The sequence below is a fragment of the Tupaia chinensis genome, unplaced genomic scaffold (assembly GCF_000334495.1).
Source record: "Tupaia chinensis unplaced genomic scaffold, TupChi_1.0 Scaffold143602_1, whole genome shotgun sequence".
NCBI classification, from domain to species: Eukaryota; Metazoa; Chordata; class Mammalia; order Scandentia; family Tupaiidae; genus Tupaia; species Tupaia belangeri.
This window is the reverse complement of record NW_006203448.1, coordinates 2,178,434-2,190,332: the sequence shown is the minus strand read 5'-3', so window position 1 is coordinate 2,190,332 and position 11,899 is coordinate 2,178,434. Positions and strand designations below refer to the sequence as shown.

Genomic DNA, 11,899 nt, shown 5'->3' with positions numbered 1-11,899 from the left:
CTCTCTCTCTTGTGAAACAGAGACTGGCAGGGTCAGGGAGACCTCCGTGCCCTGGGGGTGCTCTCGGGCTTGGCGGTGTCAGGATGAGTCGAACGACTCCGCGTCCCGAGCTGCCTCACTGCGCCCGCCAGCCTGACGGGTGGCTCACATCCGAGCACCTCCGCGGTGCGTGGCTGCCAGCCGGGGTCACACTCCAGCTTGGTCAGAGCTGGTCACCCTGTCGTCACTTCACACACGCCGTGGGGGCCGTGTCAGCTGACTTGCCATTTAAATGTCTTTGGAAGGACGTGCAGTCCTGGGGCAGGGACGTGAGTGGATGCTGTGTCCTCACGGCCACACTTTTTGGGCAAAGCAACAAACAAGCGTCTTACATGACCAGGACGGGGCACAGCAAGCCGCTGACGCTGCGTGACCGCCCGCTCTGGGCTTGTGTACAGGGATCACCAGTCACACGCTGACGGCGACGTAAGGTGGGATGAGCAGCCGCCGCTCAGAGCAGTGGAAGGCTGTGGGACGGCTCCTCGTTACGGCCTGGGCGGAACGTGCGGCACTTCCGTTCTCAGTGGCCCCTGCGTCTCATCTAACACTGCCCGGGTGGTCAGGTCTCGCCTGGCACCGTGCTGCACCAGCCTCCCCAGTAGGGCCATTGCTCCTGCAGCAGAGGGTCTCAGAGGCGCGTGCACTAGAGTCCCAGGGGCCACTGCAGACCAGGCCACTGGACGCAGCCCCAGCCTCACTGACCCCCTGGGTGGGGGTGGGCCTGAGGCTCGATATGTCTAATCAGTGCCCATGGTGGTGACACTGCTGGTCCGAGGACACCTGCACAACAGCACTGTCCCAAGGTCCCTCCCCCTGCTAAGTCTCCTCGTTGCTCCGGCTCCTTCCAGCCTGGTGGGAGTTGGTGTGGAGGGGCTGGGCGGTACCGGAACCCGGGTCGAAACTACCCTGTCCTTTTGGATAGCTTAGAAGACAGCATCTTTCCTGACACTGTTGGCTGGGCAGGCTGGGCCAGAAGCTCTCTGGGCAAGGCGCCACCCCTCCTGTGCCCCTCCCCTGCTCAGAGGGACCCAGGGGCACAGCTTGCAGCCTGCAAAGCTGGTGTTGAGGCACCATGGACGCGGCAGGTTGGGCAGGGAGCGATTTGTGCTGCTCTTTAAGACAAAACCCAGGACAGACAAGCCCAGTCCCCAGGCACTCCACAGCCCTGCCCACACGTGCGAGCCGCAGCCGGTTCAGACACTCCTTCCGCGGGGTCAGTGCGTGCTCCTGGGCTAGCAAGGAGACATCTGTGCACTTTCCCTCAGAGACGACGATCCTTTTCCCAGCCACTCAAACATCTTTGAAACAGGGAATTTTCCAGTGCTGGCCTCTCCCCTGGGAGCAGGGAGGAGGGAAGTCCTCGAAGGGCTGTAAGTGCAGGCATCCCTGTGGGTCCCCTTCCAGGGCCTGGACTCGCCCCACGCCCACTGCTCAGAGGGCCCGGGGCCGCCCCACAGTCCCGCTGCTATAAATGCAGGTGTCCCTGTGGGTCCCCTTCCAAGGCCCGGACCCGACCCACGCCCACTGCTGTAAATGCAGATGTCCCTGTGGATTCCCTTCCAAGAGGGTTCCCTTCCGAGGTCCCACACCCGCCCCACACGCCCACTGCTGTAAATGCAGACGTCACTGTGGGTTTCCTTCTGAGGGTCTGGGGCCACCCCCCGCACACTGCTCAGAGGGCCTGGACCTGCCCCACACGGACGTCCATTGCTCAGAGGGCCCGGGGCCGCCCCATGCCCACTGCTGTAAATGCAGACGTCACTGTGGCTTCCCTTCTGAGGGTCTGGACCCGCCCCTCACCTGCTGCTCAGAGAGCCCAGGCTGTCCCATGCCTGCTGCTCAGAAGGTCTGGACCACCCCACACGTGCTGCTCAGAGGGCCTGGGGCCGCTCCATGCCCACTGTTGTAAATGCAGACTTCACTGTGGCTTCCCTTCGGAGGGCCTGGATCCACCCCAGCTACTGAGCTGAGCACTAACGACTGCTACAAGAAACAGGAGACTGCCTCGTCCTGGGTAGAAAAGGTTTACTGCTTACAAAATACGGTACAGAACAGAAGCCCCTGCACGGTGACACGTAAACACAGGCTCACGCTGCACCAGATCGTGGAAGCTCCAAGCGGAGCCTGGACCGACGTGCAGGATCGCCAGCATGCCCGGGGGAAGGCGAGCCCAGGACTCCTGGTGCCCGCTGTAGACGGGGCCTTTCCACCTCACCCGGCCTAGTGAATCTAGTTACTCCCGTCAGCTGTGGCAACGAGTGCCCTTCAGTGGACTCGGCCTTCACGCCACGGCGCTGTTCCACGAGGCAGAGCGTGGCTGTCCGGGCTCTGCAGGGCTCTTCTGGGAAGGGGCTGGGCAGGGGCTGCAGGCCAGGCGGGGGGCTACTGTCGGCAGGTGTCGTGGAAGGCCTCGAGGGTTCGGAAATCCCTCCAGGTGGGGGGGAGGCCGTCTTGCAGAAACTTCCCGCAGCGCTGGCACGGGGCCTGGAACAGCTTTACGTAACTTCTCAGCCAGGTCTAAAAAGAGAAACGGGGAGAGGAATGAGAGGACGGGAGCTGGTGCTTCCAAAGTCACCCTTCCCATCGCGCCTGAGGATCCCGAGGACAGGGAGCCTAGTCGGCTCTGACCCCAGACACCCACTGATTTCGGAGAGAAGCCGGGAAGTGCAAGGTCACCACACTGCCGCCAGCCCTGCTGCTCCCGCCCCTCCCAGGCAGTCTGTGCACAGAAATGCCTTCTCTCCGGAGGTCCCCTGAACGCCCGAGCTCCAGCCGTGTCTCTTGAGTAAGCATCGACCTGCTCCTGGCTCACTGCCGGGAGGTGGCCCTGGACGGTGCGGAGGACCTTCGAGAACACTCCGTAGGTCAGCATGCCTCCCGGCTAATTTGATTTCAGCGGTCATCACTCACTGTCACAGCGTGGCTGACACACCTGGGGGTGGGCGGGGACAGCCCCGTGCCACCGAGTAACACAATCAGCGGCAAATCCCGCCTGAGCAGTGCAGAGAGCAGGGTTCTGTGGGCGTCATACATAAGGATGAGGCTCCTAACTCGATTTAGGGCTTGGGGAGGCCCACTACCGGAAACCCACCTCACAGCGGGCAAGCCAGTCCCACCGTGGGCCACGGCCTTGTCACGTGATGTCCCCCTGAAGCACGTCGGTCACAGACAACCCTTATTAGAAGGGTCGCCAAGTTTCCTGACGCGGATCGTGCCATCCTGCTCAGCTGCCAAGCCCCATTACCTGGGTCCCTCCCCAAGGTGCGGGGGTTTCTAATAAACACGAGGATGTCACGGAGCAGCCAGGCAAACCGTTCGTCCTTTGGGGTTGAGCAGATGCAGGTCCCCCCAAACTCCAAAGTCAGGAACCGAAAGGAAGCTGGGCCTGACAACATGCTTGGGTGAAAAGCAAGTCTGTCACCCTGAAACCGAGATCTCACTCCAGACCGTCACCGGGGTTGTCCCTGAACAGAGATGGCTCCACGGCCCCTGCCGAGCGCTGGTGTCCTGAGCGGCTGGCACTGCTGACGCCCCCACAACCATGTCTTGGGGGCGACCACGGCCTTGTCACGTGATGTCCCCCTGAAGCACGTCGGTCACAGACAACCCTTATTAGAAGGGTCGCCAAGTTTCCTGACGCGGATCGTGCCATCCTGCTCAGCTGCCAAGCCCCATTACCTGGGTTCCTCCCCAAGGTGCGGGGGTTTCTAATAAACACGAGGATGTCACGGAGCAGCCAGGCAAACCGTTCGTCCTTTGGGGTTGAGCAGATGCAGGTCCCCCCAAACTCCAAAGTCAGGAACCGAAAGGAAGCTGGGCCTGACAACATGCTTGGGTGAAAAGCAAGTCTGTCACCCTGAAACCGAGATCTCACTCCAGACCGTCACCGGGGTTGTCCCTGAACAGAGATGGCTCCACGGCCCCTGCCGAGCGCTGGTGTCCTGAGCGGCTGCCACTGCTGACGCCCACACAACGATGACCTGGGTGAGCAATGCCGCCCTGGCGGCCGACGTGCACCCAGATGTGCTGACAGGCAGCCTTTTAGCACGAGGAACACAGGGACGCTGGCCGCGGTGAAAGGCGGAGCCATGAGCGATGTGAGTCTGGGAGCCCCGTCAGCTCTGCGTCTGTCAGCTCTGCCCACGCTGCCTGGTGGTCAGGGGACAATGCTGGGAACTGGCTCTGGGTGTGGACGCTCCGGCCGGCGGCATTTGCCACTTTCTGCGGTGTAAACATTCCCACCAGGATGGATTTCAAGCTTCCAATGGGTGAATGACCAGCTTGCCAAATTCTAAACATTTAACCAGGAGCAGCAGAGGCTGGCTCCAGCACGTCACTGGAGCGGCGGTCTGGGGCTGTTGCCATCTTGAGCTGCACGTCTGAAAACCCAAGGATGAGATGTCTTGGGGAGCTGTGAGACCCGTCTTACTCACCGCTGCATGCCCAGTGCCAGCAGGGGCCAGGCACGGCGGAGAGCGATGAGACCCCTGAGCCAAGCGGCCGCTGGAAACTCGAAGAGCACTTCCGAACCACTGTCTGGCAGGGATGCTTAGTGAGGCTGGAGACAGGAAGGGTTTTCCACTGGCAGCCACAGCTCCCCCAGGAGGCCCCCCGAAGGCTGAGGGTGCCAGAGCTACTTCCCGAGCTGCCTGCCCTCACCCGGAGGAGGCCACAGTGACTCTCGAAGCCACTTACCATGAAGGACCTGACCACAACGTCAGGCATCTGGGGCAGCTGGTAGTGGAGCAGGGCCGTGGTGGCGTGGTCTGTCACCTGGGGACGAAGGGCATGATGGTTAGCAGCACCCCTGGCTGGCACAGAGCCGCCTTCCGTACGGAGGAAGGGGTCTGAACCGTCTCCCGTGGGAGCTCAGCGGCAGTGCTGGTGCCCAGATGGGAGAGGCCTGTCAGGTACAAGGGAAACGGGCTGCAGCGGTGACATCTGAGATGCCTCAGCCTATCCAGGGACCAGTGGCGTGGGCTGAACCAGAGGGGCTGTTCTGGGGAGCCTCTCCATACCCTCTGCCCTGGGGCCCATCCATGTTCCCGACTCCACAGTCGCTGTCAGCAAAGCCACGGGCGAGACTGTGTGGAGCCCACTGGGAGCATCGGGTGACCAGTGGACAGAGCACTGGACATGCGCCCTGACCTTGGTCCAGCTACTTCTGGGGACAGGCTGGTCTAAGACTCCTTGTAGTTCTGAAATCTGATGACACCATGAATTGCTAATGCCTGCCATCAATCAGCAAATTAGTAGATTACGCCTAATTTGAAATGTGTTCAAACTAATGGTTTATTTGATTGTCCTCATTAGAGATTCTTGGCATTACAAATATTGTGAACAAAACAAAGCAAAGTTCCAGAAAGAAGCTTAACTTGAGGACAAGAGCACACCCAGCTCTGACTTGTGCAGCTCGCCAGCTTTTGGGGCCCCCCAGGACACTGCGGCACAAACAGCCCCAAGCACACTGCCAGGTGCAGAGCACAAGTGTGGGGCCAGACCCGCATGGGGAGTGGCCAAGGATCTAGCAGCTGTGTGTCCACACCGCAGTCAGAGCAGCTGAGCCAGAGGGTGAGGATGCAGGCTCCAGGGCAAGCAAGCCGGGTCCTGGATCCCAGCTCGTACAGGCAGTCTCGGCCCCTTACAGAGCCTCCCGAGCCTCACCTTCTCCTGGATAAGACGGAGGGTGTGCAAATACACGCCTCGTGAGGCTGTGAGAGTGCAGAATGACTCTGGGTGCAGAAGGCTCACTCCCTGGCACCTGCCTGCTCTTTCCTGCTCTGCCTCGCCTGTGCCGGCCCTCATCCCTGCAGGACTTCCATGCCTGCCTGGTGCCGGGTTATTTCCACCCAGGTCTTGCACAGCTACCAGCTGCACACAGAGGTGACTGTACTCATTTGTTGGGCAAAGGAAAAACTTGGGGGACCAGCTGGTGGCATGATGGTTAAGGCACTAGACACTCCCACATGGCCGACCACAGTTCAAGTTCTGGACCTATCCAGGGACCAGTGGCGTGGGCTGAACCAGAGGGGCTGTTCTGGGGAGCCTCTCCATACCCTCTGCCCTGGGGCCCATCCATGTTCCCGACTCCACAGTCGCTGTCAGCAAAGCCACGGGCGAGACTGTGTGGAGCCCACTGGGAGCATCGGGTGACCAGTGGACAGAGCACTGGACATGCGCCCTGACCTTGGTCCAGCTACTTCTGGGGACAGGCTGGTCTAAGACTCCTTGTAGTTCTGAAATCTGATGACACCATGAATTGCTAATGCCTGCCATCAATCAGCAAATTAGTAGATTACGCCTAATTTGAAATGTGTTCAAACTAATGGTTTATTTGATTGTCCTCATTAGAGATTCTTGGCATTACAAATATTGTGAACAAAACAAAGCAAAGTTCCAGAAAGAAGCTTAACTTGAGGACAAGAGCACACCCAGCTCTGACTTGTGCAGCTCGCCAGCTTTTGGGGCCCCCCAGGACACTGCGGCACAAACAGCCCCAAGCACACTGCCAGGTGCAGAGCACAAGTGTGGGGCCAGACCCGCATGGGGAGTGGCCAAGGATCTAGCAGCTGTGTGTCCACACCGCAGTCAGAGCAGCTGAGCCAGAGGGTGAGGATGCAGGCTCCAGGGCAAGCAAGCCGGGTCCTGGATCCCAGCTCGTACAGGCAGTCTCGGCCCCTTACAGAGCCTCCCGAGCCTCACCTTCTCCTGGATAAGACGGAGGGTGTGCAAATACACGCCTCGTGAGGCTGTGAGAGTGCAGAATGACTCTGGGTGCAGAAGGCTCACTCCCTGGCACCTGCCTGCTCTTTCCTGCTCTGCCTCGCCTGTGCCGGCCCTCATCCCTGCAGGACTTCCATGCCTGCCTGGTGCCGGGTTATTTCCACCCAGGTCTTGCACAGCTACCAGCTGCACACAGAGGTGACTGTACTCATTTGTTGGGCAAAGGAAAAACTTGGGGGACCAGCTGGTGGCATGATGGTTAAGGCACTAGACACTCCCACATGGCCGACCACAGTTCAAGTTCTGGACCAGGTGGCTTGCTTTCTCACTTTCCCTCTCTCTCTCTCTGGTCAAATGAAAAATAAATGAATGAATAAATACAATTAAAAAAAAGAAAAAACTTGGAAAATGCCCCCTTGTCAAATCCACGCAGCACAAACACCTGCAGTGGCGTGCCTGCAAACACATCATGGCTCATGTCTCCGACGCTGCCAAGAGATTCTCACCCAAGTGACTTTCAAGATAAGTGGTGCTTAGTCCTTCAAGTGCCAGGCCCGCCTGTATTTTAAGCATTTCTGACAGACAGTTTTCTAAAATGAGCAATGCCATCTTTTTAAACAGTAGTAATGATAGCTTTGGTAGACGGCTGGTGGTGACTGGTGGGGTGGAAGGGACAGCCACAAACAGCAGCATCCCAGGCTCAGGCGGCACCCGACGCAGGCTGGGTTCTTGCCATCGGGCTCCTGCTAAGACCACGTGAGCACCACTCCACGGGCTATCGGGACGTTCCTTGCACGTGCGCTGCCACTGCAGAGGGCACAGGTCTGTGGAGAAGGCCCCTGGACCTGGGAAGCACTCATGAAGCTGCAGGGGCAGGGTAGGCTAGGCCCGTGTCTGCACATAGCCCGCTGGCCCCTGGTTCGGGCACAATTCCATCCCCAAGATGTGGAGTGTCCACCTGTGCCAGGCCTGTAGGTGCCTTGGGATGGGACTGGATCCATGCATTTTGGTGGCGTGAGCTAGTCTAGCCTGGGGCCTGATTCCCTCCACATGGCTGACCACAGTTCGAGTCCTGGACTTGGTGGCTTGCTTTCTCACTTTCCGTCTCTCTCTGTCAACTTAAAATAAATGAATGAATAAATTATTCTTTGGGACCAGCAGTTAGTGTAATGGCTATGTTGCTGGACTCCCATGTAGTTGACCGTGGTTTGAGTCCCGGACCCGGTGGCTTAAATTCATGCCGGACACGTGTGTGTGCATGACCCAGAGGATCCCGAGAGGAGAATGGAGGAGAAGGGATTGCGGCGTAGCCACCCCCCCCGGGGGTGATTTCTCGCTTTCTGTCTCTCTGTCTCTCTCTTTCTGGTGAGTGTATGAGCCCTATAGTAAACACCTCTCAAAAAAAATTATTAAAAGGTCTGGGGGCCAGCAGGTGGCATAGTGGTTAAGGCACTAGACTCCCACATGGCCAACACAGTTCGAGTCCCAGACCTGGTGGCTGAAACTCATGCTAGGTACATGTGGATGAGGCCCGAGAGAAGAATGGAGGAGAAGGGACTGTGGCTTGGCCACTGCCCCCAGTGGGTGATGTCTCACTTTCTCTCTGTCTCTCTGGCCAGCGCACAAACCCCATACTGAAAATCTCTCTCTAAAAAAGTAAGGTCTGGGACAGCCTCGCAGGCCGCTGGGAGGATGACTGAGTGTGACTGTGTAAGTGCTCAGCACCAGGCCCGGCTCCTGTGGTCGCTGTGACTGTGACCATCCTGCCCCCACGTGGCCACGGGCTGCCATCAGCAGGTGCTGGGGGGCAGGGCTGTGGAGTAGGACACGTGACTCATCTGCCAGAGCGCCATTCCACTCATCCGGGCACCTGCCTGGCCTCGACCCAAATGCTGGCAGGACTCTACCCCCAGATGCCCTAAACTTGGACCCTGGGCGCCTGGCCTGGCTTCCTGATCTGTATTTGAGCCTTCTCCCTGTCCTCCGCTGACCTGTGGACTTGACCTCCCGGAGGCCGAATGCAGTTCGCCACGCGTCCTAGGAGGAACCTAGCTTTGACAACCTCAAGGTGCTTGCCTAGGCGAAGCCCCCTCTGCCCCCCAGGCCTGCTCCTCTCCAGCGTTCCTGCTAACAGACCTGCACCCAACCGCCGGCCAGCCTGGGCTTGTGGGGGCACCCCGTCTCCACCTCACACTCGAGCAGCATGGAACGCCAGGTTAGCCATGGAGCGCGTGTGCTTCCTCCCCTCCACTGCTGCCCCCAGCCTACACCGCCACCTTCCCGCTGAGTGGGGCCCACTCCGTCCCTCTCCCTAGGAGCCCTTTGATTTTCCGACGGGGCTCGGGGCTTTCCAGGGCACCTGTCACACCGGAGCTCACGCAGTCACCGCAGGTTCCCTGGTGTGGGCTTCCCTAACTCGACCGTGACCTCAGAGGAGAGACGGCCCGTCCGTGCCCGCCACAGGCCCTCAGTGCACGGGTGCTGGCAGAGGGGCCGATTCTGCCCCAGGGGGCTCAGCCGAGGTGGGTGGAGCAAGGGGCCCTGCTCTACCCCCACTGTGCTGGGCACCTTGAACCTCCCCTGTGGGGCAGGAGACATCGTGGTCGCTGCCCAGTCCCCTCTCCACCCTGGGCCCTGGGGAGGCCTCTAGCTGGCCTTGTGGTGGGAGTGTGGCTGGGCCAGGTGGATGGTTCTAGCCTGCATGCCAGGAGGGGAAGGGGTATGTGGATTCTCTCTGCTCCCCCGACCCCCAGTGCCTGGCAGCTGCACACGAAGGTGACCCCACCAGCTGGGGGGCCCTGCTGTGCCTGCTGAGTGAGCTCATGGACACAGCCCTGGGGCAGGGCAGGGCAGCTGTGGTGTGAGCAAGGCTGAACTGTAAAGACGGGGCAGCCGTCCCGGCAGCATGGCCTCCTCTAAGGCTAACATGCTCCTCGGGTGCTCGTTCCCACCTAGAGACGGGGCCATAGCGGCTGCTGGGTCTGCTCCAGGAAGCGGGGCACGCAAGCCTGAGTCGTGGCCAAGGACAGCTCCCCTCCCCGATGGGGCCACTCATGAGGTGGCTCTGAGGGCAGCGGCGCTGGAGTCACTCTGAACGTGACGGAACCCGTGTTCTGGGCCATGCTACGGCGAAGTCGGTCTCCAGGAAGGGCCTGGAAGGTGAGCTAGCCCCTCCGAGCTGTCAGAGGACATCCACAACGTGCCAGAGGCAAACGCTGAGGCCCACACACGACACGGGATGCTGTTAACAAGCAGAACCCCGTGAAGGGGCATGCAGTGGGGCTGAGCTCCGGCATCGCCAGCAAGCTCCAGGTGACACCCTGCTGGCCACGGACCAGGCCGTGTGGGCACCTTTGGGCAGGATGGGGAGAAGGCCCTGAAGGAGCAGGCGTCAGATTCTGGGCACACACAAAGCTGCAGACAGGAGGGCAGTCGGTCTTTTTCACAAACCAAAAGGTATCAGCCACATTTCCTAGTGGGTGCTGTGGACGGTGGGGTGAGACAGGCTCACCACGGGGGCTGTGGGGGAGCGGGACGTTCCCGGTTTCTGAGAGGCCCTTCTTCGGAGCCTTGGCTACTGCTAAGGCGTACCAGCGCCGTCACTGAGCGCCCGCTTCGTGCCACGTCACATGCCCCTCATCTAACGGCGTGATGACGGATGCCGGGCAGTCGTTCAAAGTCGCAGAGCTCCTGAGGGGTGACAGGGTCTGAACGTGGGCGCTGGGGGCCTGGGACTGGGCCCGCCTCCTGCCAGCAAGGGCCCTGTGGCTCTCTGCCCTCAACCTTCCCACAGTGAGGTCCAGTAGGAAGCCCCAGTGCCCACGAAAGGCGCAGCTTAGGAACCCTGCAAATGCAGTGGCTGGCCACTGGCTGCGCCCAGGTAGGACAAGCTGGGCTGAGAAAACGCCCCTCCAGATCCTGCTGGAGTCGAAAGCCAAAGGTTCTTTTTGGCAAGTGGCTCACAGGCAGGGCGTCTAACTAGCTTCTCCACTGCTGGCTGGCGATCTGACCAAACGCTCCTCCCTCTCGCACAAGGTCCAGTATACCATATTCCCTGTAACTGCCAAATGGTGGCAGTTGCCCGTATTCTGGCGCCGTCGTTTAATCTCTCGTCTCCTACCACCAGGTACAGAATATTCTAACAGGAGGAAGCAGGGCTGACCACCCTGCTCTCTCCCTCCGCCCAGTCCCATGTTCTGGTTCTCCAATCCCATGGCCGCCCCCTGGGTCCCTGCTCAGCCAGACACGCCGCGGAACACGGGAGAAATTCCCCTGCAGTGATCTTCCTTTTGGTCAAAACATTCCACCTTCAATGATTTTTGTTTTACACTTTTCAACAACAAAGTTGTTTTTTTGCTCAGTATCCAAGATATAGAAAAAACAGGCCTGGGGCAAAAAAAAAAATTGCTATTAACTAATTTAATCCTACTCTGGATGGCGGTGAGGCTCCCGGTCCCATTGTGCTGTAAAGCTAATGAGATTCCACGGGGAGATGAAAGCGGCCTCCCAGGCAGGCGAGGCCGGGAGGGCACTAATGCTCCTGCAAGAGGGAGCGTAAGCGAGTGCGCTCTGGGGGAAGCTTGTAAGATCAAAGTGGATGGCGCGGACAGGGAGGGAGGAGAAGACACGAAAGTGGCAATAAATGGGCGGGCCAGGATGCAGTGGAGCGAGCGGGAGGGCAGGGCTGGAGCCGCTGCCAGGGAGCGGGCGAGGGTGGAGAGAAAGACAGCTAGGGAAGGCAGGGGCAGGGCCAGGAGACGCTGCTTCTCAAGCTGCCGTGGCCTGGGCTGGTGTGGGCCGTGCCCAGCTGGACCGGGACCACGGCGCTCTGCTTTGGGGCGGTGGCAGCTCCAGGGCTGTCCACAGATCCACTTTGCTCTCTTCTCTTCTTTGTGGTCTTGTCCTACCTCCTCCCTGAGCCCCACGCAGCAGAGAAGATCTGCACAAGGGCAGAGACCGAGCTTGGGAGGGAGGAAGGACTCTCAAGAGACCTTGGAACAGCTGCCAGTCAACGCGCTGGGGAAGGAGATGCCAGTCAAAACAGTCTCCGAAGTGGCTCTGCCACACCGTGCATGAGGAGCCCCGACAGCCTCCTCCGCACAGGCTCCAAGCCGGAGCTGCTGCAGGTCACCAGTGC

General features: G+C 59.8%; 1 protein-coding gene across 3 annotated transcripts in view; it reads right to left on the bottom strand.

The window, feature by feature from the left end:
• Positions 1 to 2,047: 2,047 nt before the first annotated feature.
• The window catches only part of MED27 (mediator complex subunit 27), a 216,236-nt gene continuing 206,384 nt past the window's right edge, over positions 2,048 to 11,899 (bottom strand). For 2 of the 3 annotated variants that reach the window (XM_014582454.1, XM_006164348.3), the window contains 2 exons: positions 4,735 to 4,812; positions 2,048 to 2,556 (listed from right to left, as the gene is read on the bottom strand). In XM_014582454.1, coding sequence (XP_014437940.1) covers positions 2,422 to 2,556; positions 4,735 to 4,812 — 213 coding nt within the window. In that variant the 3' untranslated portion in view covers positions 2,048 to 2,421. Of the gene's footprint in view, positions 2,557 to 3,602; positions 4,419 to 4,734; positions 4,813 to 11,899 lie in introns of those variants that run through there. The other variant, XM_027766647.1, reaches the window with a different exon arrangement.